At 36.7% G+C, this 26,579-nt stretch overlaps 1 protein-coding gene across 7 annotated transcripts in view; it reads right to left on the bottom strand.

Moving 5' to 3' along the window:
* ST7 (suppression of tumorigenicity 7) overlaps nucleotides 1-26,579 on the bottom strand; it is a 283,519-nt gene that overhangs the window by 120,077 nt on the left and 136,863 nt on the right. For all 7 annotated transcript variants that reach the window (XM_027845020.1, XM_027845018.1, XM_027845019.1 and 4 more), the window contains exon 3: nucleotides 6,751-6,910. In XM_027845020.1, coding sequence (XP_027700821.1) covers nucleotides 6,751-6,910 — 160 coding nt within the window. The remainder of the gene's footprint in view (nucleotides 1-6,750; nucleotides 6,911-26,579) is intronic.

Raw genomic sequence — 26,579 nt, 5'->3', positions numbered from 1 at the left:
TTTTTGATGAACCTACATTATAGCATGAAAGGGTATATAGGAGGGTTTTTGAGCAGGGGTACAGTTACGTGCTGGAGTCAAATGACCCCTTAGAAAGAGAAAAGACTGCAGGGGAATGGGTGTGAGAAGGAAGAGGGGAAAGAAGGAGACTTTACGTTGGTGGTAGAAGGGGCTTCCACTGATGAATGCTTCTCTGGGTGAAAACATATCGTTTGTAAAGGGATAGAGACACCTTGTGCTGGGTGTGACCTGGGGCTTAAAAAGTACACTTGATCTACTTCAGGAGGTAGGGAGTTAGAATTCCTAAGGGCAACTGGCATCTGGGAGAGTGGGAGGGAATGGACCTAGAGAGGAGATTTTGAGGGAGGAAAAAGTAACTGGGAGGGAATATAGATGGTGGGCTGCATAATCAGGCGTGGTAGGGGAGGGACTCTACCATGGAGCAGTATCCTCTTTGAAACTTGTAATAATTAGCACTGTTCTGAGAATGGCGCACAATGGAAAGAGGGAAACCACAGAGCAAGCTCTACAAGATAATGGCAGAAACTGACTAGGGGGAAGTACCTAGAATGGACACCTAGGAAGTTTTTATTACATGAGCAATACAGAGAATATAGAGAGATGAGATAATTAGAGAAGCCATGAATCAGAGAATGATCACCTGGAGAAGACAGAGAAGTTGAATAATGAAGAGAGTGAAAGAATGAAAGAAATCTTTTTTGGAAAGGAGTGCAAAAATGAAATTTGAAAAAAATGAGACTACTGGAAGAGAACGAGAGGAAGGGAGAATCTACTTACCTGAAAGGGAAAAGGGGCAGGGGAAGAATTATATAACCAGAAAAAAGCAGGAGATAAAAAGAAACTAATAAGCAAAACCCCAAAGGGAAAGGGGTAACAAATAAAAAGAGGGGATCAAGAATGAGGGGAAGTAAGCCAGAGGGAACAGGGTACCTCAAAAAGATTAAGGTGAAGTAATGGAAGGAATATAATACTGTGTTTATAGCAAAAATGGGGAAAATCATAATTGAAAAATAGAGACAAATGGAGAAAAATATAAACCTAACTCTCATAACTTTAAACATGAATCCAATAAAACAAAAAAGAGTGATAGATCAGATAAGAAAACAAAACCCTATAACCATTTGATGCTTACAAGAAACACATTTAAAAAACAAGGACATATACAAAATAAAACAGAGTGGATGGGAAAAAAAATTTACTACACATCAAGTGAATCCAGAAAAGCAGGAGATTTTGCTATCTGACAAAGTCAAGATAGTCATGTAATCTGACAAAGCAAAAACAAATATTCAAAAAGTAAAAAGTGATACATGACAAAACTAGATTAAACTAATGGGAACCATAGATAACAAACCAATATTAGTAATAAACTTTTAAGCTCCAAATGCCATTGCATCCAAATTCATAAAGGAAACACTTTCTTGCTACAAAAAGCAAAGGCATTATCACAATAGTGACAGGAAACTTCAATATCCTTCTCTCAGTCTTAGATAAGTCTAAAAGAAAGATAAACAAAAGAGAAAATAAAAAATTCAACAAACTGCTGGAGAAACTAGACTCTAGAAGACTTTAAACATCTTCTAAATGAGACTGCAAGAGTATAAATATTTCTCAGAACCACATGGACCTTTTAAAAAAATAGACCATGTACTAGGGCACAGAGATAAAGCAAACCAATATAAGAAGGCAGAAACTAGTAATTGATTCATCAACCACAAACAAAATATGCAGGCCCAAATGGAAACTTACCAATGAAATCACAAATAAGGAATGGGTCAAAGAACAAAGCATAGAAACAAGTCATAACTATGTAGAAAAAGATGATAATGATGAAATAATATACCAAAATTTTTGAAATATAGCTAAAGCAGTTCTCAGGGGGGAAAAGCATATCCCTACAAATATACATTAATAAAACAGAAAATAAGAGGATTAATGAACTAAATATGCATTTTAAAAATTAGAAAGCCAACAAATAAGCAAACCTAAATTAAGCACAAAAGAGGAGGTATTAAAAATTAGAGGAGAAATAATAATTAACACTAAAACCTGGTTCTTTGAAAAGACTAATAAAATTGATAAATCTTTAATTAATCTTTTTAAAAAGAGAGCAAAAAATCAAATCAGTAAAATAGCAAAAGAGCAAGGTAATATCAAAATAAAACCAAAAGAAATAAAAAGGATAATCAGAACATATTATGCACAGTTATATACTAACAAAACTGAGAACACAAAATAGAGGAGTACCTTCAAAATACAAAATACCCAAACTATCAGAAGACCAGATAGAGATCTTAAATAACCCGATCTCAGAAAAGGAAAACTGATCTAGTTATATTTAGGAACTACCAAAGAGGGGAGGTAGGGGGACCTCCTAGAACTGATTCATTCACAGGCGAATTCTAGCAAACTTTTAAAGAACAGTTAGTACTCATAATTTACAAATTGTTTTAAAAAATTGAGAAAGAAAGCACACTATCAGAATCTTCTTATAAGATAAATATAGTCCTAATACCTAACCAAGGGAAAGATAAAACACAGAAAGAAAACTATAGGCCAATATCATTATTGAAACTCCACTCAAAAATTTTAAACAAAATCCTGTCAAACAGACAACAGTGAGCTATCCAACAAATCATTCATTATAACCAAGTGGGATTAATACCAGGGATGCAAGACAAGTTCAACTTTAAGAAAACAAGTAACATAATTTATTATGTTAAAAACAAAAACTTATAAGACCACATGATCATCTCATTAGAATGCCTTTGGTGAAGTACAATATTCTTTTATGCTAAAAACCCAACAAAGTACAGGCATGGAGGGACCTTTATAAATATCACAAAAAACATCTATCTGAAACCAAAAGCAAGCATTATATGCAATGGGGACACACTAGAACCTTTTTCCAATAAACAGGGAACTGAAGCAAGGGTACCCATTCTCCCTACTATTATTTGAGATAGTTCTGAAATTACTAGCACCAGCAATAAGACAAGAGAAAGGAATGAAAGGCATGAAGACAGAAAAAGAGAAGATAAAGCTATTCATATCTGCTGATGATTAATGGTTTATTTGGAAAATCCTAGGGAATCAACAAAGATACTGAGATAATTAACAGCTTGACCAAATTACAGGACACAAAATAAGGCCTCAGAAATCAACAGCATTTCCATATAACATTAACAAAACACAAGAAGCAACACTAGAAAGACAAATCCTATTACAAATAACTACAAAATGCATAAAATATTTGGGGATCATCCTACCAAAGCGACCAAAGGACTTGTATAGATTCAGTTACAAAATGTTTCTTAAAGAAATAAAGAATAACTTAAATAGTTAGAGGAAATGTTCAGTGCTCGTGGCTAGGTCATGCCAATATAATAAAAATGACAACAGTACTAAAATTAATTCATACTTTTAATGCTTTACAAATCAAATTACTAAAGGGACACTTTATAGAACTTGATAAAATAATAACAAAATTCACTTGGAAAAACAAAAGATCTAGAATAGCAAGGAAAATGATGAAAAGAACTAGGGACAAAGACGGTAATGGAACTTCTAGAACTCAAACTATATTATAAAGCAGAAATCACCAAAACCTATCTTGTATTTTTTTTAAAAGAGTGGTAGGAACATTCTAGACAAGGGAAAATCAAAAGAACTGAATAACATTGTTTAATAAAGTGGAAAACATAAATTAACTAGGTAAAAATTCTTTATTGCATTAAAAACTGCTAGGAAAACTGGAAAGTAAGCTGGCAGAAACTAGGCTTAGACCAATACCTTATACCATATTCTACAATATATTAAAAATGGATATTTAACCTTAATATTACAGATAATTCTATTAAAAAATAAGAAAAGAAACAGATCATATATCTCTCATACCTATGGTTAAGAGACATATTCTTAACCAAACAAGAGATAGAAGCAATCACAAAAGATAAAATAGACAACTTTTATATCAAACTGAAAAGCTGCATATACAAAATCAACACACCTAGGATAAGAAAGGAAATGGTTGAACAGGGAAAAATCTTCATATCAAATTTCTCTAATAAAGATTTGTTATCCAAACCATATAATTTTTTATACATACATACATACGTACATAAACATATCTATGACTACCAATAGCCATACCCCAATAGGTAAGAGTTCAAGGACATGAACAGTTCTCAAAAAAAAAAAAGGAAAGTATTTCATGACTACATGAAAGAATATTCCAAATCACTAATAAGAGAAATGCAAGTCAAAACAATTCTAAGGTTGTACCTCACAACCTACAAATTGGAAAAGATGAGAAAAAATGTCAATAGTCATTACTAAAGGGATTGAGGAATGATAGACATAGTAATAAATTGTTGGTGGAAATTTGAAATGGTATAACTATTATGGAAAGTAATTTTGGAATTATGCAAATAAAGTGACTAAAATGTCCATACCCTTTGAACCAGAGACACCATTATTTGGTTTTATACTCTAAGGAAGTCATCAATACAAAAGAAAGTCCCCATATACACTTAAATATTTAAACCAGCACTTTTTGTGAAAGGAAATAATCAGAAACAAAGTAGATGCCCATCAACTGGGGAATGGCTAAACAAATTGTGATGCAATGGAATATTATTGTACTGTAAGAAATATGTGTGATGAATACAAAGAAACAAGAATAAAGTGAGCAGAGCCAAGAAAACAATATGTATGATAACTAAAACAATGTAAGTAGAAGGAACTATAGATTAAAAAATCAAAAGTTAACATAACAAAAATATTAGATCAAGCAGAAATAGAATGAAGAAACAAGAGAGGAGACCTCCCCCTCCCACAATCCACCTCTTTGTGGATGTAGGAGGTCCACAGGTGTTATGTATAGCATATGTTTTCAGATTTTTTCAGTATACTAATCAGTTAAGCTGCCTTTTTTCTTTTCTTTAAAAAAATTGTTATATAGGATAGCAAAGGATAGTTGGGATAACTATCATAATGTAAGAATCAGAAGATATTAATAAAAAAAACCTTTTTAGCTCTTACAAAGAGATATTTATTTCTCTTTTCTGGGGAAATTTTTCTTTTTTTTTTAATTAAGTGATCAATACCCTCCCAATTACATGTAAAAATGATTTTTAACATTTGGGTTTTAAAAAAACCCAGTTTTGAGTTCCAAATTCTATCCTTCCTTCCCTCCCTCTCCTCCCTATCCCTCCCCGAGATGGTAAGCAAGCTGATACAGGTTATATACGTGCAATCATATAAAACATATTCCCATATTAGATGTCAATTGTCATTTGGAAAGAATATATAGACTTCTTTGACCACTTAAAAAAAGATGAGAGCTTTCTTTATCTTCAAATTTAAATTTACTCTGCACACCCACTTATTACAAATTATCATATAGGTATCAAACACTCCAAAACATTATTAGATCCTGTGAATTGGATCCAATTAGCTAGGAAGAGCCTCTAGAAAATGGCAAAAGTCTGAATTGCTAAGTTCACTTGCTTATTACATTGTACTATAATTAGGAAATGCAAGTAAGAAAAGTAGGTACCTTGCCAATATCAGAACGGTTAGTTCACTAGCACTTTACCCATTTGTAGAACACACTATTTCCCTGCTAAAAATAAAGTCAGTGAATTGTCCTTGATATTAATGCAATATAAGTAGGCAGATTTTATACGCACATGTGTGTATTGTGTATGTATGTGTGTATATGTATATATACATATGTGTATGCATATGTGTATATTATGCATGAATGCATGCGTGTATATGGATGTATGTCATCTGCTAAGTAATCTTAACTAGCCATCACCACTCATACAACATTTTGTTTATCTAAAAGAAAAAGTTAGTGTGGAAAGTACACTACCAAAAAAAAATCTTAAATCATGTCTTTAAATATATAGTATTTTTAAAAATGTAACTATGCTACTTGGATCTGGGTTGTATGGACTGAGGCTTAAGCCTGGTTGACTGATTCTTCTCTCACCCAGGTTGTGAATGCAGTGGCCACTGCTGATCCTCATCCTAATTCTGATGGGGAAAGAAGCTTTAATATTCTCTGTTTTCCTCAGGCAGCCCGGCAATCCTCTGCTCCCAGGTGGCTCACCATATTGGTACCACACTTAATGCGGCCATCTGATTGCCTTATCTCTCCTTCATTTCAGAACTCCTGAACACAAGCAATCCACTAGTCTGACTCCCCAGCAGAAGAGGATACAGGTTTGTACCACAATGCTTGGAAAACAGGACTGCCACACTTAATTAACTATACTAAATACAGTCTAAAGACTCAAAGCAACTGCTTCCTGAAAACCATGAGGACACTTCATTTCAAATCATACTTGAAAATAAGGAATGTTTTGTTCTTCGCAGTGTCTTTCACAGTGCTGGGCATAGAGTAGATATTTAATGAATGTTTGATTGAAATACCTAGAGTTAAGAATACAGCTATGTTACAGCATACTTATGAAGCAGACAGAAAATTAAGATAAGTCTCTGATGATTAAGATAATGGTAATTTCAAAATAAATTCCTCTTTGTGGATATCTATCTACAGCAAATTTATTTGCTTGTCTCAGCTTAGAGGTTTCCACTCTTATTCAGACTTAGATGGAAATAACCCAATGGTCTTGAACTTATCACTGTCTGATGGCACACATTAGAAGAAGTGAATAATGAGAAACGGTAACTGGCAAGCTGAAGTTAGCTACACACCTGATACACTTTGTCGGTTTGAATCGGAATCCCCATTATTTGTATTTGAATTGCTGGGAGAGTTATTGTCTACCCCTCCCAGAAGGGGGCGCAAATGACTCACTGATACTTGCTCAATGAAAGATGTTCCATACTTCCGAAAATACCACCATTCAAATATCTGGAAAAGAAGCATAAAAGTTCAATTGAAGAATGTCTATTAGAATTCCAAGTAACTTGTAATGCTTTCTACGTATCTCTTTCTGCATTTGTTATATTTTTGAGTCTTAACATTGTAATTATACTACTTGACACTGGTTAGAAAGAAAAAAAGTCACGTTAAGCAAAAAACAATTGACCATTATCTAGATTTAATACAGTCTTCTTCCAGATTCAAAAGTTTCTTGTAAAAATATTTTTATGGGTTGCACTGTCACATATTAATAGAAAATCAATGTAAGTGAAAGATTTAAAAAAAAACAACACACACTTATGATACATCCAGGGTAAACTCTGGAGATGGGTATGATCTAAGTATTCAAATATTTGATTTAGACATTCAACTGTAGTAGAATTTGTATACAGTGCATATATGGAATCTGTAAAACAGCAAATTTCCTTTTTCAAGTTAACTTTTTAAAAAATATATCCATTTTACATAACAAGAGAAACCATCATGTGGTACCCCAATGTTTCGAATCTGGTGATGTCCTACTCATTCACTGCCAATGTTACATCTACTAAAAACTACTTTAAATAAAAACCCAACAGTTTCCTGCTTCATAAATCCACTAATTTATTACTGTACCTATGCATTACAAAAGAAAAACAAGTTTCCTTAGCAATAAATTCCCCAGATTATATGCTGACAAACTGACAAGGGACTTCCTAAGATCGAGGGCTGTACCAATCCATCTCACCTACTCTGTTTGGCTCCACTGAGAAAATCCTCCTCCAGTTTTTCTCTAAGCCTCTCTGTTTCTCTACCACCTGCTTTTCATTCCTCCCTCACTGTGACAGGTGTTTGGTTTGGATTTGGTTCCCTCCCATCCCCTAGCACTGGAATTCATTCCATAGTAGAAATTTAATAATACTCAAATGTATCTATAATTGGCTCTTGCAGCATTTTCTTGAGACGAACAAAATTTTCCATTTTTACAGAAATCTCTTTACTCAGGATAGACTTAGTCTAGAATAACTCATTTCATAAAATGAGATTTTTGTTGAGTATCTCAGAATAAAATATGCATTACTGAAAAAAATGGGTGTTTTATTACTAATCCTTTGTATGGAGTCTCTAAAGAAGGTGGAGTACATATGTAAGTGATAATGGAGGACAATACACCAAAAAAAAAAAAATTCTAATCTTGTAAATGGTAGTTCAACTTACGCTAAGAGGGGCTGTGAGGGTGTGAGGGTATATGTGTGCATGGCATGAATATTAAAATCCAAAGCACTGCCTGATGTACACAATTTGGGAAAACAAAGACTGGAAGAGGGATGTTATTTAACTTGATGAAATCATCAAGGTATTAGATAAGATAAGAGGCTGAACTAGGTTACCAAAGCCTAGAATTCTATAATTAAGAAACACTGCTTTAAGTATGATGCTTTGGAACCAATAAAAGGCCCTTTACCACCCCCAAGAGGCTAAAGAAATTTAAAATGAAGAGGTTTTTTTTAAGGTTTAAATTAAAAATTCCTAAAAATTTCCCCCATCTCTCCCTGCCCTGAAGTTTAGTTTAGAAAGGAAATACAAAGTCTCCACAACCTTACAACTTGGGGTAAGGCGTCCTCATGTTCTTTGCTAAATCTCAGGCTCTGGTCAAAAATAATTCACTTTTTCAAAGCAAGCATATGTGGCACTTTTGATAACCACACATTTAATGTCCCTTGTGTTTTTTCTCCCTGATGTATAACCCATGATGTAAACTACAAAACTTTATAAACAAATCTGTATATGGAAAAACAGTTTTTGGCTTTGTTGGTAGCTTGATGGACTTGTCATCTGTCATATAATATTTTTTAAAATGGTCACAAAACATATGAGAAATATAAAGACAACCTTCGTTTCATCATGACTTAGTGTCTCAGGTACTTTTGCTAAATAAACCTACTGATCAGAGAAAAGCCAAAAAATCCTGTATAATAGTTGGATTGCACCACAGACAGTTCAAATATCAGCTCTATGGGGAGGGCTCAAATCCTAACCTCACCTCTTTTCCTGTACTAGACTTCCAATCACCAGATAGGCGTTTCCACTTTGGATATCCCACCATTACATCAAATTCAATAAATCTAAAACCTAAATCATCTTTTCCCCTAATATTAGCTCTCCCACTTGATTCCCTAATTTCTGTTAAGATAGTTAATTCCAGTGCCTTCCCTCTGTTAATTATTTCCTATTTATCTTTTATATAGCTTGCTTTGTTGTCTCCCGTCATTGCATGGTGTCCCCCCCCCCCCATTAGATCATAAACTCCTTGAGGGCAGGAACTTTATTTTGTGCCTTTTTACAGCCAGAGCTTAGAACAGTGCCTGGTACATAGCAGGTCCTATCATCAACCTCTCAGGTTGGCAGGTTCAAAAACTTGGGAACCATCATTTATTTCTTCCTCTCCCTTGTTGCCTATATCTAATCAGGCACCTTCGATGAATAAGGTTTTGAGTCAGTCACATCATACTGTTGACTCATAATAAGTCTGCAATCCACTAAAACTTCCAGTTCTTTTCCACAGGAAATGCTTTATAGGCAGGTCTCTTCAAAAATTAAATGACATTTCTTATATAATATTTCTTACATTTGTCCCTTCCTTTTCATTTCCAAAGCAACTGATTCCATTTACTTACATCCACCACTGCAATAACTCTCCTTGGCTCCCCCTTTCCCATTTCCAATTCATCTTGCATGCTGGCATGAGATCCATCTTTCTAAAACATCAGCTTCACCCCCACAAAGCCTTGTTCACAAATGTTCAATGACTCCCCATTGTCTACAGGTATAAGTACAAACCCCACAGTCTGGCACTTAGAGAACTCTTTAATTTAGCTTTTTTCAACTTTGGTTCCCTCCTACATAACTACACTCCATCTAAGCACTACTCCAGTCAAACTAATCCATTCAAAGAACCGTAAAACATCTAAGGCAGAAGCAACATCTCAGGGCATCTAAGTCAATCCCTACCTGAAAGGTGCTTCCCTCTATACAATCTCCAACAAACTTCAACCACTGCCTCACAACTTTCATTAAAAGCACACTCATTTCTTTCCAAGGCAGGTTATTCTATTTTGGGATAGCTCTAATATTTGGAAAGTTCTTCTTTATACTAAGTTGAAATCAATACTCCTGAATTTCTCCATCCACCAAGTCTTAGCTCTTCTCTTTGGGGCCAAGCAAAACAAATCTAATTTCTATTCCACGTGGCAGTCCTCCGGATATTTGAAAGGCATTGATCACATCTCCCACTAAGTCCTGCCTCTCTAGGTAAACATATCCTGTTTCTCCATGGAGTCTCCTATTACATGGTTTTAGGTCCCTGTGCCACCCTACTCAACTTCCTCTGGATACGCTCTGACTAAATGTCCTACCAAAAACGTGGTGCCCAGAACCATATACATTGCTCCAGAGATAGTCTAACCAGCACAAGTACATCAGGACTATCACCTCCTTCATTCTTAACACTACCCTTTCATAAATCAACTTTTTAGCAGACATATCACATACTAGATACCCACCGTATAATCAACTTACACTTCCAAGTCTTTTTATTTGAACTTCTTGTCCCTCTGCCTCTACCCCAATCCTATACCACTGCACTTTGTCATTGTTGTTATGATTATTATTATAAGTGTAGAACTTTAAATTTAGCTTTAAAGTCCTATTGTGAAAACTCATCATGGTGCGGAGGTGACGGTTCTTAAAGCATGAGCTTATAGACAATTTCTATCAAATTGGAAAGGCTCTGGGTACAGAAAGTTAGCCATGAGTTGATCAAGTTTATGGTTACGGTGATCCATGAAATACATTAAAAATACAAGACCTGTGTAGTCCCTAGCCACCAATGAAGCAGGCAACTAGGGGGTAAAGTGCTTAAAATGCTGGTTCAAGACTCATGAAGAGCTCCTTGAATTCAAATCCCGCCTCAGATATTTAATAGCTGTCAGATCTTAGACAAGTTGCTGAACCTGACGACTTCAATTTTCTTATCTGCAAAATGAGGGTAATAATAGCATTTACTTCGCAGGCTTATTGTGAGGATAAAATGAGATAACATTTGTAAAGTGCTTTGCAAACTTTAAAACACTACATAAATACCAGCTAACATTATTATTACAACTGATGTTGGTGGAAGATCAGAAAAGCAGCCAAAAGGCACTAAAAATCATGTAGGTTTTAGGTTTTGGAAAATCTATTATTATTAGTAAGTAATAATAATAGCATTTATATGGAGCTTTAACATTTGCAGAGCACTTTACAAATATTTTATCTTCACAACAACCCTGGGAAGTAGTGTTATTATTATACCTATTTAACAGATAAGGACATTGAGGCTCAGGGAGGTTAAATGAGTGCACAAGGCATAATTTGAGCTCAGCTCTTCTGAATTCAAATCTAACACTCTTTCCACTACTGAGAGTCAGAGTGTCTTTGACACTGTGATGCTTCTGACAGAAACGGGGAAGTTTGGAAGAGGGAAGGATTTTGGAGAAAGAAAATTAATCAGGATTTGGGCATGCTGAGTTTGAGATATGTGGAGTAATATTCTAAACCCTTTCCCATTCAAGTTAGACTAGTCTCCACCCTGTTTCCTCAGTTCTTCCAATAAAAAGTAGTGAATGAGAAAGCTGGTTGGCTCAGGGATAAAGGCTCAGGCTGCTGACAGTGCACCCTGGTCACCTAAATTCAAGGCAGCCACAGGAGCTCTCTGATACTTAGCCTTGTAAGGAAGCTTCACTCAACCGTATCATTAAGGTGTCTTTGATTTTGAGGCTATGTCCAATGCTCCACCATGTAGCTGACCTCTGATCAACACAATTAAATAAGACAATGTTGGAAGAATTGAACCCCATCCATACGGACATCCCTAAAGCCATAAAAAAAAGCTGTTATTAGAGCTCAATGAAAAGATAATTTGCAGGTTTTCCTCAGTGGGGTGAGTAAAAGTTGGTACAGCTAGTTTAATTGTGTACCCAAAGGCAACAAGGAACATAATAAGAGGAACTTGGTCACTCAAACTTTTCAGGGTCCACAGACAGCATTAAGTAAATCGACTACTATAAAGATTATTTTAACAGTCACCAATATCTGTAGTTAATAGGGAAAAGGACAGAAATTCTTATGAAAAACCATCATCAGTTTCTTACGTCAACATGTGCTTTAATCATTGGCAATTTAAAAGACAGGGTAAGCACAGACGATATGAGGAAGACTATGGTGGAAAATGTTTGGAGGTCACAAAATGAAAGAATCCACTGTTTAGACCAATCAGGAGCCTCTCTCAGCTTGTATAATGTGAGTCCTTTCCTCAAGAAGGAAAGTGAAAAGTCATGGGTGGGAAGTACTAAAGAACATCACAAAAAATTAAACTCTCTATTTGAATGGTTGGGAAATGAATGATTATACATGTAGCAATCATTTCAGAATCAGCAGTCAGATCACTGAATAGCTGAAGCAAAAATTAAAATGTATACAAAAATAAGGAGCAAGACTACAGATACAGCAAAAAAACAAAAACAAAAACAAAAAACACAGCAGCTCCAGCCTGACCTTTAAACCAAGCTGTCAACTCCAAATATCTTCCCCAAATAGAAACTGGCCGAGAAAAATACAAGGCGAGCACTTTGACATGAGCCCTGCCTGTGATCGTGCACAAGTCTCTGTTACTCAGGTTACTCATCACAGGAAGGTGCTGGACTACAAAATGATGCTGAAAGTCTATCCAGCTCTAAATCCTGTGATCTGTGCCAAGGAGAGGACCATGCTAGCCAAGGGAAACATCAGTGTAGAGTACAGGCTCATTTGGAAAGCATTACAGAGAAAGAAAAACTATAAATAATATCACTTCACAAAACAATGGAAAGCGAGTGAAGAGGGAAAATAGTGAAATACAAGGCAGTTAGTTACCCTAGATCATGCAGAGAGCATTTGCAGAGAAAAGTGGAAAAACAGTAGATAGCAATCAATCAACAAGAATTTATTAGGCACCTACTATGTGCTGGGCACTCTGTTAGGCACTGGGGACACAAAGAGTGAAACAATCTCTATGTGCAAGTTGTATTCTCTCTCTCCCTCTCGCTCTCTTTTTTTTAGGCAATTGGGATTAAATGACTTGTCCAGGATCACACTGCTAGTAAATGTCAAGTGTTTTGTCTGAGGCCGGATATGAACTCAGGTCCTCCTGACTTCGGGGCTGGTGCTCTATCCACTGCACCACCTCGCTGCCCCTGCAAGTTGTATTCTCATGAAACAGACAAGAAGGTGTATGTGTGTATGTGCAAACACGGGTATATAAAAATATGTGTATATACAGAACGAATAAAAAGAAAATGATAAAAATTAGTTACATAGAAAGTAGTTTGGAAAGGAAGGAAAATCGTGTAAAAGACTGGAGCTTGAGCTGTGACTCAAAGGAATATCGGATTCTGTGAGGTGGAGGTGAGGAGCGAGTGCATTCCAGACACAGAACCCATGCAGAGGCATGGGAATGGAAGACAGGGTCTTCTGGGAAGAAAAGAGAAAATGTCAGTCTGGCTAGATCACAGAGCTTGGGGGGGGGCACGAAGTACTGTCCAATGAGACTAGAAAGATGAGTGGGAGCCAGAATGTTTAGGGTTTTAAAATGCTAAACTGAGGAACTGATGTTTTATTTTAGAAGCAATACCGAACCAATGAAATGTATGGAGGGGAGAGGGTGACATGGCAAGATCTGCATTCAAGGAAAAACCCTTTGATAGCTACGTGAAGAATGCACTTGAGTGAAAGACTTGAGGCAGGGTGATCAAATGGGAGGCCATTACAATAATCTAAGTGAGAAGTGATTAGGACCTGGACTGTGTGAGTGGAAAGAATGTGAGAGATGTTGTAAATGCAAAAACAATGGACTGGATATGCAGAGTGAAGGAAAGTGAAGAGTTGAGAATAATGTAGAGATTGCAAACCTGGGAGACTGGCAGGTTGATGGTACCTCTGATAGATACAGAAAAGTTTGGAAGAGGGGAGGGTTGGGGGAACCCAGTTTTGGACAAGTTGATTTTGAAGAATATCCTAATCCCTACCCTCATACAAATTAGGCTAGTTTTCTGTTTTTATTTTTCCTTAGAAAATATTGATTGAGAGAGTTGGTTGGCTCAGCGATAAAAGCTGCTGACAGCTCTCCCTGGTCATCCATGTACAAAGCAGCCTCATGAGCTCTCTGCTTAGCCTTTGGGAAAGGAAGTTCGGAAGAGAGAAGGATTTTGGAGAAAGAAAATTAGTCTGGATTTGGGCATGCTGAGTTTGAGATATGTGGAGTAATATTCTAAACCATTCCCCATGCAAGTTAGACTAGTCTCCACTCCATTTCCCCAGTTCTTCCAATAGTGAATGAGAAAGTTGGTTGGCCGAGGGATAAAGGTTCAGGCTGCTGACAGTGCACCCTGTAAGGTCCTTCACTCAGCTGTAACAATCTGAGGTATCTCCAATGTCTGTCCTTGATGAATACCTTTTTTTCTTGCTATACTTAAGTAAATCTCCTTTGGTTAACTACTGAATTATCTATGGTTGTCTTACATTGTTCCAATATCAAACATAAACTACTACATAACTGGCCTAAGGAAGGCTAGCCTAGAACAAGATGTCTCATCCAGTTTGAAATGTTCAACAGGCAATTGGTGATGAGTGCCTGAAGCTCAGGAGAGAGACTGGGGCTAGATATACAGATCAGTCAGTCTTCTGCATAAAGATAAAGTTAAACCCATGGGAACTGATGAAAAAACCAAGAGAAAAAGTGTTCAGAGAGAACAGAGCCTAGGAAAAAAAACTGTAGGGAACTTCCACAGTTAGGGGCATGACACAGATGATTTGCCAGCAAAGCAGATGAAGGAGTGATCAGGCAGGTAGGAGGAGAACCAGGAAGAGAGCAGTATCATTAAAGCCCAGAGCGATCAACAGTGTCAAATGCAGCGGATAACACAAGAAAAATAAGGTCTTTAAAAAGGCCATCAGATTTTGGCAACTAAGAGAACACTAGTAACTTTGGAAGAAGCAGTTTATTATCAGAATGACCACATCAGAAGTCAAATCACAAAGAGATGTAGGGAGGAATGAAGTGGAAATATTAAGTGTAGACAGCTTTTCCAAGGAGTTTGGCTGTGAAAGGGAAGAGAGATATGGGATGATAGCTTGAAGGTGATGGTAGGCTCAAGTGAAGTTTTTTTTTTTTTTAAAGATGGGGAGGCTTTGGCACAGCTGAAGTTAGCAGGGAAGGAACCAACAGAAAATAAGATGTTGGAAATTTGAAAGGTAAAGAGGATGACTGAGGTTACAATCACCTATAGAGGAAAGGAGAGAATATGACACAGAACAGATCTACTAATGTTCCACAGTGGCTCTCAACCTTTTTAGTGTCATGGAGACCCCTCTGGCAATCTGGTGAAGCCTATGCCTGCCCCCTACCTCAGAATAATGTTCTTAAATCCATAAAATAAAATATATAGGGTCACAAAGCTAACCAATTATTTTTAAATAGTTATCTATATGTGTGTACATGTGTGTGTGTGTATATTTAAAAATCCAAGCTCACAGACTACAGGTTAAGAACATCTGTTCTATAATGATCTATGCTTTTCAGTGAAGATAAGTCTACTACATTTGGACTCTACCTTCTCCCTACCAGATGTGAAAATGAAGAAATGGTTTTTAACAAAATAAAAACATAAGATTCAAGTTAACTCAATACATATATCTATGCTGAAAGCAAGACAATTTTAAATCTCTTAAAACTCAAAGCAAAAAAAATTCCAAAAGAGCCTAACTAGTAGGTATTTTAAAAAGTAATTAGCATCAGCAATGAGTAACCCAAATAACAACTTTGCCATCACTATACAATCTTTATAAAAATGATCTATGTACAAATAGAGAGTATTAATTATCAAGATATAGGAAGGAAACAGGATTTCATAGACAATTCATTGATGAAAATACAAGAAGAGCACAGGATTTCCTAGACAATTTTCTTCAACCAACCATATTGTCAGATACTCATCTCACTTAAAGATGTAGAGAATATAAGGTTCCATTGTGTCTGTTATTTATTGATCTCCAACAAGTATTTGATTCACTATAACAAAATAAAAGCTTCAAAGATCTCCTCAAATCAAATATCTTCCCCACATATGTCAAAATAATACAAGAGTTTATGAGAGAAACAGTGGGGCTGACTAATGAGATTTGTCCCTGTACACAATTCCCAAGAGAAACAGTCAAGATAACAAGGGAATTCATAACGTATAGCTCCATGGAGGAACCACAGAAACTATACCCTCCTGGATGTGATTCTGAGTTTGGACTGCCTATAATGTATTCACATGTGAGTTTTAGTTCACTTATGATGGCTAAAACCATAAAAATGTGGGGTTTTGCTTATCAGCAACTTGTATCCATCCACAATCCCGAGTACAGCTGTGTGGTCAAACACAATTCCTGTGTTTACATGTGCGACAATTTATTATCTCAGAATCAGGCACCATTGGGACTCAGAGTGGCTACAATTAGGGGGGTACTGGAGCTAGCTCCTTCAGGCACACTGTCAATTGTTAAATTTTCAGTGTGAGTATTTACGCCTTGGAAATCAGGAAATATTACAAATCAGGCTGAATTATTCTTATAGTGATAGTTTAGGTTTAATAAAGTAATGTTAAAAAATAAGATTAAACTTAAAAGTATATCATAAATACATTTTTCAGAGAGTTGGTTGCTAAACATTTATGAATACTTCCAGCCATAATGCTCATTCTGTATCTAAGTTTTTGTGATATCAATAAATTATAGTGAAGTAAGTTCACTATATGATCATTGTCTCTCTCTCCTTCAAATTCCTAATCAAACTGGATCACAAATATGTAGGGTGTTTGCCAGTGTTATGGGGGATTTTCTAACCAAAGTCCAAGAAGAAGGATTCTCAATTGATGATAAGCTTCTTTAAATGTTCCTCTTGGAAGATGACATTATACTAAATGCACTGAAGCTCAAAACCCTCTAAAGCCTCCTCAGTGAAATCCAGTCATTTGAGAGAGATTAACCTAACTATTCACATGAGAAAAACAAAGAGGATAAAAAAAACACATATACATATTGCTCAGATTGCAACTTGCAGTAGGACAGGCAGTACATTGAGCTAGGTCATTAGTAGGCGTATCTTGATTAGTGCTTCAAATGGAAAATGATTTGCACCAATGATTGAAAAGGTGGACATTGAGTTGGATCCCATTTGGGAAACTGCAAGGTGCTTTCAATAACTCCACACTATTTGCTGCTATAAAAGATTAATTTTTTAACACTAATATTCTTCCAGTGGTGTTATAGGACTCCAAATCAAGGAACAAAACAATCTGCAAAGAATCAAAATTATAGGTTAACTCAAAGGTTAAAGGAAAGATGCATGCATAATTTAAATAGAAGTATAACATGCAAGAAAAAAAAGATATAAATGACCAGAAAAGATGACACATGATAGAATGGAGAGGACAATGGATTTGGAGTCATTATTATCTTGGGAAACTCACTTCACCTTTGTGGTCTTTAGTTTCCTCAAATGTAAAAAGAGAAGGCTGGATTCAATGACATCTAAGGTCCTTTCCAATACTAAATCTTTGGCCCTTAAGACACAGGTAGCTAAGGAGCAGTACCTAGCAGACACCTCAATAAATCTGCGATCTCATCAATTTGGGTATTCTCTCCAATAGTTCAGATCCCAACCCATCAGTGATTTCTCATCCTGTGTTCTCTTGTCCATCCTATCCAATAAATGCTCCACAGAAGATCAACCCAACAAGAAGACAGCCTTCTTTTAGGTCAGTCAACAGGCATTTATTATTAAGCAATTACTATGTGCCAGACATTGGGCTAAAAACTAAGGTCTCAACATTACACGGGTATGTGTGCAGCATGCAGTCTGTCCATCTGTTATCCACTACTCTTACATGGCCAACCTACCACATTTTCTGGTCATACACCTCCGCTCTCTGGGTGCTACTCAAAGAAAACTCCATTAACTTTACTATGAGTGTTCCTATGACTCTAATAGGAAGCAAACGCTACCTTCACCATATCATAAATTGGGAAATGCTTTCAGGGTAACCTGCCCTGTACAAAAAATGTTCCCAATAATCCAACAATAATTCTAAAGAGAGACAAACTGGAGAAGCTATAGAATTAACTTCCTGCTTCTTTGAATGATTTTCACCATTTCCACATGTTGGTATACCTCTGCATATGCCCATACTACTCAGCTACAGTATTAAAAATCACAGGACTGTCTCTAAGGAATATGAATGGATCTATATTTATTCCAGTAGTGCTTGCAGAGGAGATAAAGAATCTAATGTTGGGGGTGACTAGTGGTTGAGAAATAGTTCTTAAGCATTCATCAAACTCCTTTACGAAAGTAACTAAGACTAGAAAAGGGACCATAAATAAGATTTGCAACCAGTGGGATGAATTTTGCCCAGCTATTGATACAGATTATGGACCCTGTCTCTCCCTTGTGAACTTCATGCTTTTCATATAACATGTCTTCCTAACTTGAGGGCTATTTCCTGAATTCTATGTATCAATCAAATCTATTTCCTGGTACATGTAGAGAAATGTTTCTGGAGTGCCTTCTGAGTAATTAACCTCCCGTTCATTCCCATGAGAATAAAATGATTCTCATCTCCGAAAATTGGTTATCTCCCTACTATGACCTCTTCCCTAACTAAAATGGACGATACTGGTGTCAAAGCGAGTATAATTCCAGTGAATGCTAGAGATTGAAGAGAGGGGAAGTATGAAATTTTCCTTCAGTGTCCTAAGAGATAGCACTAACCCATCATAGGAAAGAATGCCAAAGTGACACCAACTGAGTAAGTCTTTGAAAATTTATCTGGGAGTGAACAGCTTTCAGAAAGGATAGAAGATTCACTGTGAAAAGTAGATAAGCTTTTGAAAAAGATAGGTGCTTCAACGCTAAAAGTTATCAACTGAAGCCAGTAGAGCGTAGTGAAAAGCATACTAGACTTGCCATCAGAAGGGCCTGGATTAAAATCTTGATCAGGATACCTATTAGCTGTGTGACCCTGGTTAAGTCCCTTGGCCTACAGAAAATGATACTGGGCATTAGGTAGTACAATGGATCAAGCAAAGGAATTGGAAGCCAGCTTCAGACACTTAGCTGTGTAACCTTGGGCAAGTCACTTAACTTTTGTGTGTTTCAGTTCCCTCATCTGTAAAATGGGGACAACAATAGCACCTACCTCCCAGAGTTGTTGTGAGGATAAAATGAGACATTATTTATAAAATATTTTAAAAACCTTAAAGTATTATATGAAATGCTAGTATTAATTTTTATTACTGTTTTTGTTGTTGTCACTATTGGCAGGACCTGGGACTGTTTTGGAAGAAACATTTTGTTAAGTCAAAAGTAGTACTCACATATAAATGTGAGTTATTATAAGAAATGGCAGTTCACAAGCATCTTTACCCTTTTTTAACCCTGACTTTTCAACCCATGATTTTTTTTAATTCCTTAAAGCTTTTTTTAGAGATATAAGACAGCTGTAGAGTGAGTCTAAGCCTCTTGCGCTAAGCCTCAGTTCCATCTCCCTCAGTTCCCAGCTCCCTAAGCAGGTGTCACATCTATTGCCAAAAAAATGGGCTCCCTGATTCCTTATCCCCTCCCCAGCCACCTGGTGCCCAAGGTTCTGGGGAGAGGGAGAGAAAGGGAGGGAAGGAAGAGGGGAGAGAGGAGGAAGAGACAGAAAATAAGATGCCTGTGACACAAGGATTCTTCACTACTACAGTTTATACAAAGAACCAAGAACTGAAATCTCTAACAAAATTGTTCCCATTGGATCATTAATTATTATAGACTTGTATGATGGGTCTCTCCTCTCAGGATCTCCTCAAAGGACACTGAAAATAGGGAGAGGAAGCAAGAGATGCAACATACATGATATACATTCTGGTTTCTCTTCTTAGTTCAAGGTATCTTTTTTTTAGATTGGTCAAATCAAAACAAAAACAAAACAAAACAAAAACAAAAAACAAAACAAAACACTGTTGTATTTCAGGGACTATTTTTAAGATTTCAAAAAGAAAAAGATTAAATTACTATTACTCAAATGCCTTCCTTTTACCCTATCCCCTCAGTCCTTTAGGTCAATTACTTGGAAGGACACTTTTGTTTTGGCTGGCCCAATAAACTGCTAAACACACTGATCCATTATATCTTTCATCAAATCACAAAACTACAGCTACAAGAGATGTTTGAGATCATTTAGTCCAGCCCTTTGAAGAAAGTTCTGGAGTGAGAATCAAGAAGCCTGGACCTTCATTTTAGTTCTCATTTAACTTGAGGAAGTCCCTCCCCTTATTGTGGGCCTCAGTTTTCTCCTCTTAAAAAGTCAAGGACCATACTATCGAGAGATGCAGGCGTCACTAATGGAGGAATAGTAGTCTAGCTAAGGGTTGAAAGGCTCCCTTCTCCTTTAGCTCTCACTGGCCCCTTTCCCTTAAGTGTCTTCTAATCCTTGTTCAACTCACTCCATGGCCAACCACTACCCCAAGACATTCCAATTCTCATCTTCACATTAAGATCCTTACATGTGGCAAGTGTCCCTGAACAGTTGGCTCTTCTGACTCCTGCAGAGAGCATTAATTTTCATGGTGAACCCAAGAAGCTGTAATCTGATAAGGCTGCAGGCTCCTCAGTTCCCTCCCATTGTCTGAGGCTTCCACGGCCATCTGGCCTCCACAGTTTCTCATCCTTTCTCCTTACAGCCAAAAAATCAAGTTGTTTTATAATTCACATGCCCTGTCTTGTTCACGCTGCCTCCAAGACTCCAAAATAAGCCTTTTCGCTCTAATTTCCCCTTCTTTAGCCATCCCTCATTCCCAAGATTGCAGACTGGCTGGAACCTGGCAAGCTCCAGAAAGTGATGGACAGTAATCAGAAAGTATAATTATGGGCTAAACTAAAAGATAATATTTTAAGTTATCCCTAATGGCCCATGTGAAAAGTGTTATGACAAAAGCAGGCCTACTCATTTTAAAGAGGCTTTTTTTTAAGTAGAAAAAGAGCTGTGTTGAGAGAATCAGGTAATTTCTTAGAGTTGAAAAAACCTTAGCAATTTGCAAATATAATCCTCTCATTTTTTTTTCAAAACCAGTATCATGTTTGCTTTTCTGTCTCCTTTACGTAACTCATCTTTCCAGTGTGTAGTATGAGAAAATCTAAAAAAATGAACATAATCCATGATTTGTCCACCTTATCTCCTACCCATTTCCTAACTCTTTTGCCAATCCAGCTACCTGCTAAGTTTTACCCCCAACCCAAGCTGTCTCCTGATTCTTTTCTTTATCATTCTCATTTTCCCCTATTTTCTTATGTTCCTCCTTCCCTTTCCTTTGATTCATTCATGTGTAGACCTGTGTTACATACATTTGTATTTGTATATGAATTTTTCTACTTGTATGTATAAATACCTGTCTCTATACCATATGAGCTATGTATAGCTTCTCCTAAACTACCACATTTAATAATAACATAATTATAAATGTATTAATTAGATTAATTATTAATTGATAACAATAGTTAACATTTACATAGTACTTACTATGTTCCAGGCACTGTGCTAAGTACTTTTAATTTATTATTGCATTTGATCCTCTCAACAACCCTGGGAAGTAGATGCTATTATTATCCCCATTTTAAAGATGAGGAATCTGAGACAGAGATCAGGTGTCCAGGGTCACAAAGCTAGTAAGTGTCTGAGGCTGGACTTAAATTCGGGTCTTCCTGAATCCACGCCGAGTGCTCGTTATCCACTGCACCACACAGGTGCCCCCAATGTCAATGTTTTACACCCCACTTCACTGCCATCCCCCAACCTACACTACAAATTTTCCTCCTTGAAACATCAATCTGGTTGCTAGCTTCTTTTTTCTGCTCCATTCTCTCAGCAGAATAGGTTTTGTCCTTGCTTAGACACATACATAAATAAAGGGTTAAATTGGCAGGTTAGGGTGATAATGACAGCTGCTGTTCCTGCCACTGCTGCTGGGGGGTGGGAGGGTGAGGAGCAGAATTAGGACAGGCCGGTGCCAGAAAAGCTGAGAGGCAGCAGGCACAAGAAGCTGCTCAAAGTGGAGAAGCAGAGAACTACTTAAAACATTAAGTTGGGATCAGGAATAATGGAATAGCGATGGTTAGTGAGGAGTCTGGCTCTGAAACTATCGTTTCTGATTGGGGGCCAGTTCCCAACCAATGAGATTGCACTGCCCTAGATGGATGACTCATATCTGAGCCTCTTGTTTTTAAAAGAGCACACATCTGGGAGAACAAAGCAGCTCTCTACTGAATGAATTTTATATTCAGGCAGGTGTGCTAGACTGATGGATTTTGTTTCTACAATAACAGCGACTCCCTTTTCTGCTCTCTCCCATCCCCACCTCTTCCTGCTTCTTCTCATATCATTAAATTCTCTGATCTATCAGCTCTGAAGTGCCCACAAACACATTTATTTCCCAAGGGTAACGCTGTACTTTTGAGGGGGAGGGGCAAAGTCTGACTCTAAGAAGACTACCACAGGGTGTAGTCATTAAAAAATTCTCTCTCTGATGACAGTAAACAAAACCAAAGTGGTTTCTGAACATACAGCTGTCTATGGGGTACCTGACGCTGTACTTCAGTTCTGTCCACATTAAATGTACCATGCATGAAGAGGTATAAAAAAGAGGACAGAGGGTGGAGAAGCCAGGTGCAATGTGAAAGGTGTGGGGTGGGCAAACAAAACCAAATGATAATGTTCCCTAAAAACAAATACTATGAATAATGTGACAGTGCTGATGTTTCCCCAGTCATTCTAACCTCAAAAAAATTTTTAAAGTGGTTAATGAAATCTGTAATTGAACTGAGGCTTTCTCCAGAAATTTCACCAGTGAGTATCATTTGTTTTCCCCTGGTGCTAGGAGGGCAGATGCATCATTAGGATACTTGAAAGCCAGGCGTGCTACTGGAGTGAATCATCAGGAGCTAACAGTTATGTTAAGAACGCAATACAGCAACTAACAAGCCCTGAATAGCAATATTCACGGACTAGGGAAATTCCTTTATTTGGAAAGGCAAGAGAATAAGTCTGACATCTGTTCTCAGAACAACCATTTAGAAAGTAAAAAGAATAATGGGCTATGGATAGAACAGTAGAAAAATAACAGAGAATGGCTTATAGCTTTTCTTCCAGCACCTATACATTCTGGGGAGCACCTCAAGGTGCTTCTATAATGTAGTCCAAGCTAGGACTTATTGAAGAGATTAGAAAAATAGTTGAAAAATTCTTAGCTCGAGCTTGTAATGTGATGTTCTTTAAAGCAAGGAAGAAACCACCACTTGAAAAAATAAAATAAAATTTTCTACTCAGTCAATGGCTCCTTGGTGCATGAAATTATGACTCAACCTGCCATAAGAAAAACATTAGTTTTTCTATGCTTATGTCTTTGGTTTTAGCAAATAATAGGTCTTGCTATGTAGAGAATACATAGGCAACACTATGAAAATACTATTCATAATTTTAATAACTACATTTGTGTGAATGTTTGGGGTACTCACTTTAAAAATTTAAAAACCCCACAATATAACTTTTCTAAAAATACTACATTTCCAAAACATAATATAATAATAATTTTGTTACTAAAGGATCATTTATGCAGAATGAGCAGCATATCTGTTCAATTTGAAATTTCTTTTCTCCATCCAGAGTTCTCCCTCATCTATCACCTCTTGTCTCATTTTCTAACTGGTCATTCCTATTACCATCTTCATTTATCTCCTTTCCTTTTATGTCAACTCTTTGTCCTAGATTATGACAGAGTCTAAGAATCTTTCTACCAAAATGCTTTTCCAAGTTGACTCTACAATATATTGCCTCTTCTTTAAACTCTTATTAAAACAACAAATTTACTGATTATTTGTTCATTCCTGGTACAGTGGGAAAAGCAGTAGCTCCCAGATCCAAGCATCTGGATTCAAATCTGGCATCTGAACTTTACTATCTGTGTAACATTGGGGAACTCACTGAAGCCCCCAGGACCTCAGTTTCCACAATGGGAAGATGAAGGGGTTGGATTAAGTCGCCTCTGGGGCCCATTCCAGCCCTAAGTCTAAGATTCTATAATATCGTTTTGACATCTGACACTTTTTTTTAAACTGTTTTTGGGCAAAGTGGCTTCTTTTATTTTCACTCTCAAAAAACCTCACATTAAACTCTTTTGTATTTATTTATATCTGTTATCTTTACACTGATTCTATGTTTACATTTATTCTACATTCACCATCTCTCCCTTGAGACTCTCCTTATATGTGGGGACTGTTTGTTTATGGTACAACTAGGTCCTGATTAGCACAAATTATAAATCCCTTTAAGTGGCAATATTATTTGAATTTACACTGCATATTTCCATTGGGCTAGAACCACTTAGCCTAATTGATAACATTATGTAAATATCAGAGTGCAGAGGAATACCATGTCAATGGATTCATTATTCCCACTAACTGGCACCAAACTGTATTTGTCTCCCTAGTCTCCAGCACAATGCATAGCACCTAGTAGATGCTTAATAACTACTTGCTTGTTACCTGATTGATATTCACTAATTGCTTCTTTAGCAATATGTTCTAAAGTCTCATCAGGATTCAAAGTCAAGCTCACTAATCTATGGTCTGCAACCTCAATCACTATTCTTTTTTTTGAATCTCAGGACATAAGAAATGCAAAGGAAGGTAGCCTAGCCATTCCAGATCTTAAATTGTATTATAAAGCAGCAATCATCAAAACTGCTTGGTACTGGCTAAGAAATAGAGTGGTGGATCAGTGGAATAGGTTAAATATGCAGGACACAGTAGTCAATGACTATAGTAATCTATTATTTGATAAACCCAAAGACCCCAGCTTCTGAGATAAGAACTAACTGACAAAAACTTCTAGGAAAACCAGAAAAGAGTACGGCAGAAACTAGGCATAGACCAAAATCTCACACCATATACCAAAATAAAAGTCAAAATGGGTTCATGATTTAGATATGAAGGCTGATATTGTAAGCAAACTGGGAGAGCAAGGAATGGTTTACCTATCATATTTATGGAGAACGGAAGAATTCATGACCAAACAGGAGATAGAGAACATTATGAAAACCAAAATGGATAACTCTGATTACATTAAATTGAAAAGTTTTTGCACAAACAAAGCCAATGCAACCAAGATTAGAAGGAAAGTAGAAAATTGGGAAAGATGTTTTACAACCAGTCTCTCTGATAAGGGCCTCATTTCTAAAATATATAGAGAATTAGGTTAAATTTATAAGAATACAAGTCATTCCCCAATTGATAAATGGTCAAAGGATATGAACAGGCAGTTCTCAGATGAAGAAATTAAAGCCATCTACAGTTGTATGAAAAAAATGCTCTATGTAACTATTAATTAGAGAAATGCAAATCAGAACAACTCTGAGGTACCACATCACACCTATCAGATTGGCCAACATGACAAAACAGGAAAATGATAAATGTTGGAGAAGATGTGGGAAAATTGGAACACTAATGCAATGTTCATGGAGTTGTGAAATGATCCAACCATTTTGGAGAGCAATCTGGAACTATGCCCAAAGGACTATAAAAATGTGCATACCCTTTGACCCAGCAATAGCACTTCTAGGGCTATATCCATAGCCCTAGAGATCATACAAGTGGGTAAAGGACTCATATGTATAAAAATATTTATAGTAGCTCTTTTTGTGGTGGCAAAGAATTGGAAATTGAGAGGATGCCCATCAGTTGGGGAATGGCTAAACAAGTTGTGGAAATGAATGTAATGGAATACTATTGTGCTATAAGAAATGATGAACAGGTTGACCAGAAAAACCTGGAAAGACTTGTATGGTCTGATGCTGAGTGAAGTGAGCAGAACCAAGAGAAGGATGTACACAGTAACAGCCACATTGTGCTATGACTAATATTGATAAATTTAACCCTTCCCAGCAATATAAGGATCTAAGACATCTCCAAAAACCTCACAATGGAAAACGCTATCCAGAAAGAAGAAAGAACTATGGAGTTTGAATGCAGTTCAAAGCATACTATTTGCTATTTTTTTTCTTCTGTTGTGTTTTGTTTCCTCTTTCTGGTGGTTCCTCCTATTGGTTCTAATTCTACTTACACCATCATTAATGTGAAAATATGTTAAATAGGAATGTATACGTATATCCTATATCAGATTGCGTGCCATCTTGGGGAGGGAAAGGAAGAAAAATTTAAAACTCAAAAGCTTATGGAAGTGATTGTTGATAATCCAAAATAAATAAATTAAAAAAAAAAAAGAATCTCAGGACATTTGCCCTTTTCCTGTTCTACCAGATCATTCAGAGACTACTCCAAGTGGTTCAGGCATCACACCCACCCACAAATTCTTTCAGTATCATAAATGTAGTTGACTTGGGCCTGGCAACCTGGACTCATAAAGAATGACTCTCAACTCAATTGGAAGATTAGTAAGAACAGGCCATTTTTATTCCGTCTGTTTCAGTCCAAGATTTATTATCTTTGCCAGAGAAAAGCAAACCAAAA

The sequence above is a fragment of the Vombatus ursinus genome, unplaced genomic scaffold (assembly GCF_900497805.2).
Source record: "Vombatus ursinus unplaced genomic scaffold, bare-nosed wombat genome assembly UNPS02014946.1, whole genome shotgun sequence".
Classification (NCBI taxonomy): domain Eukaryota; kingdom Metazoa; phylum Chordata; class Mammalia; order Diprotodontia; family Vombatidae; genus Vombatus; species Vombatus ursinus.
Note: the sequence above shows the minus strand (reverse complement) of the source record. Positions and strands in the feature narration are given on the sequence as shown.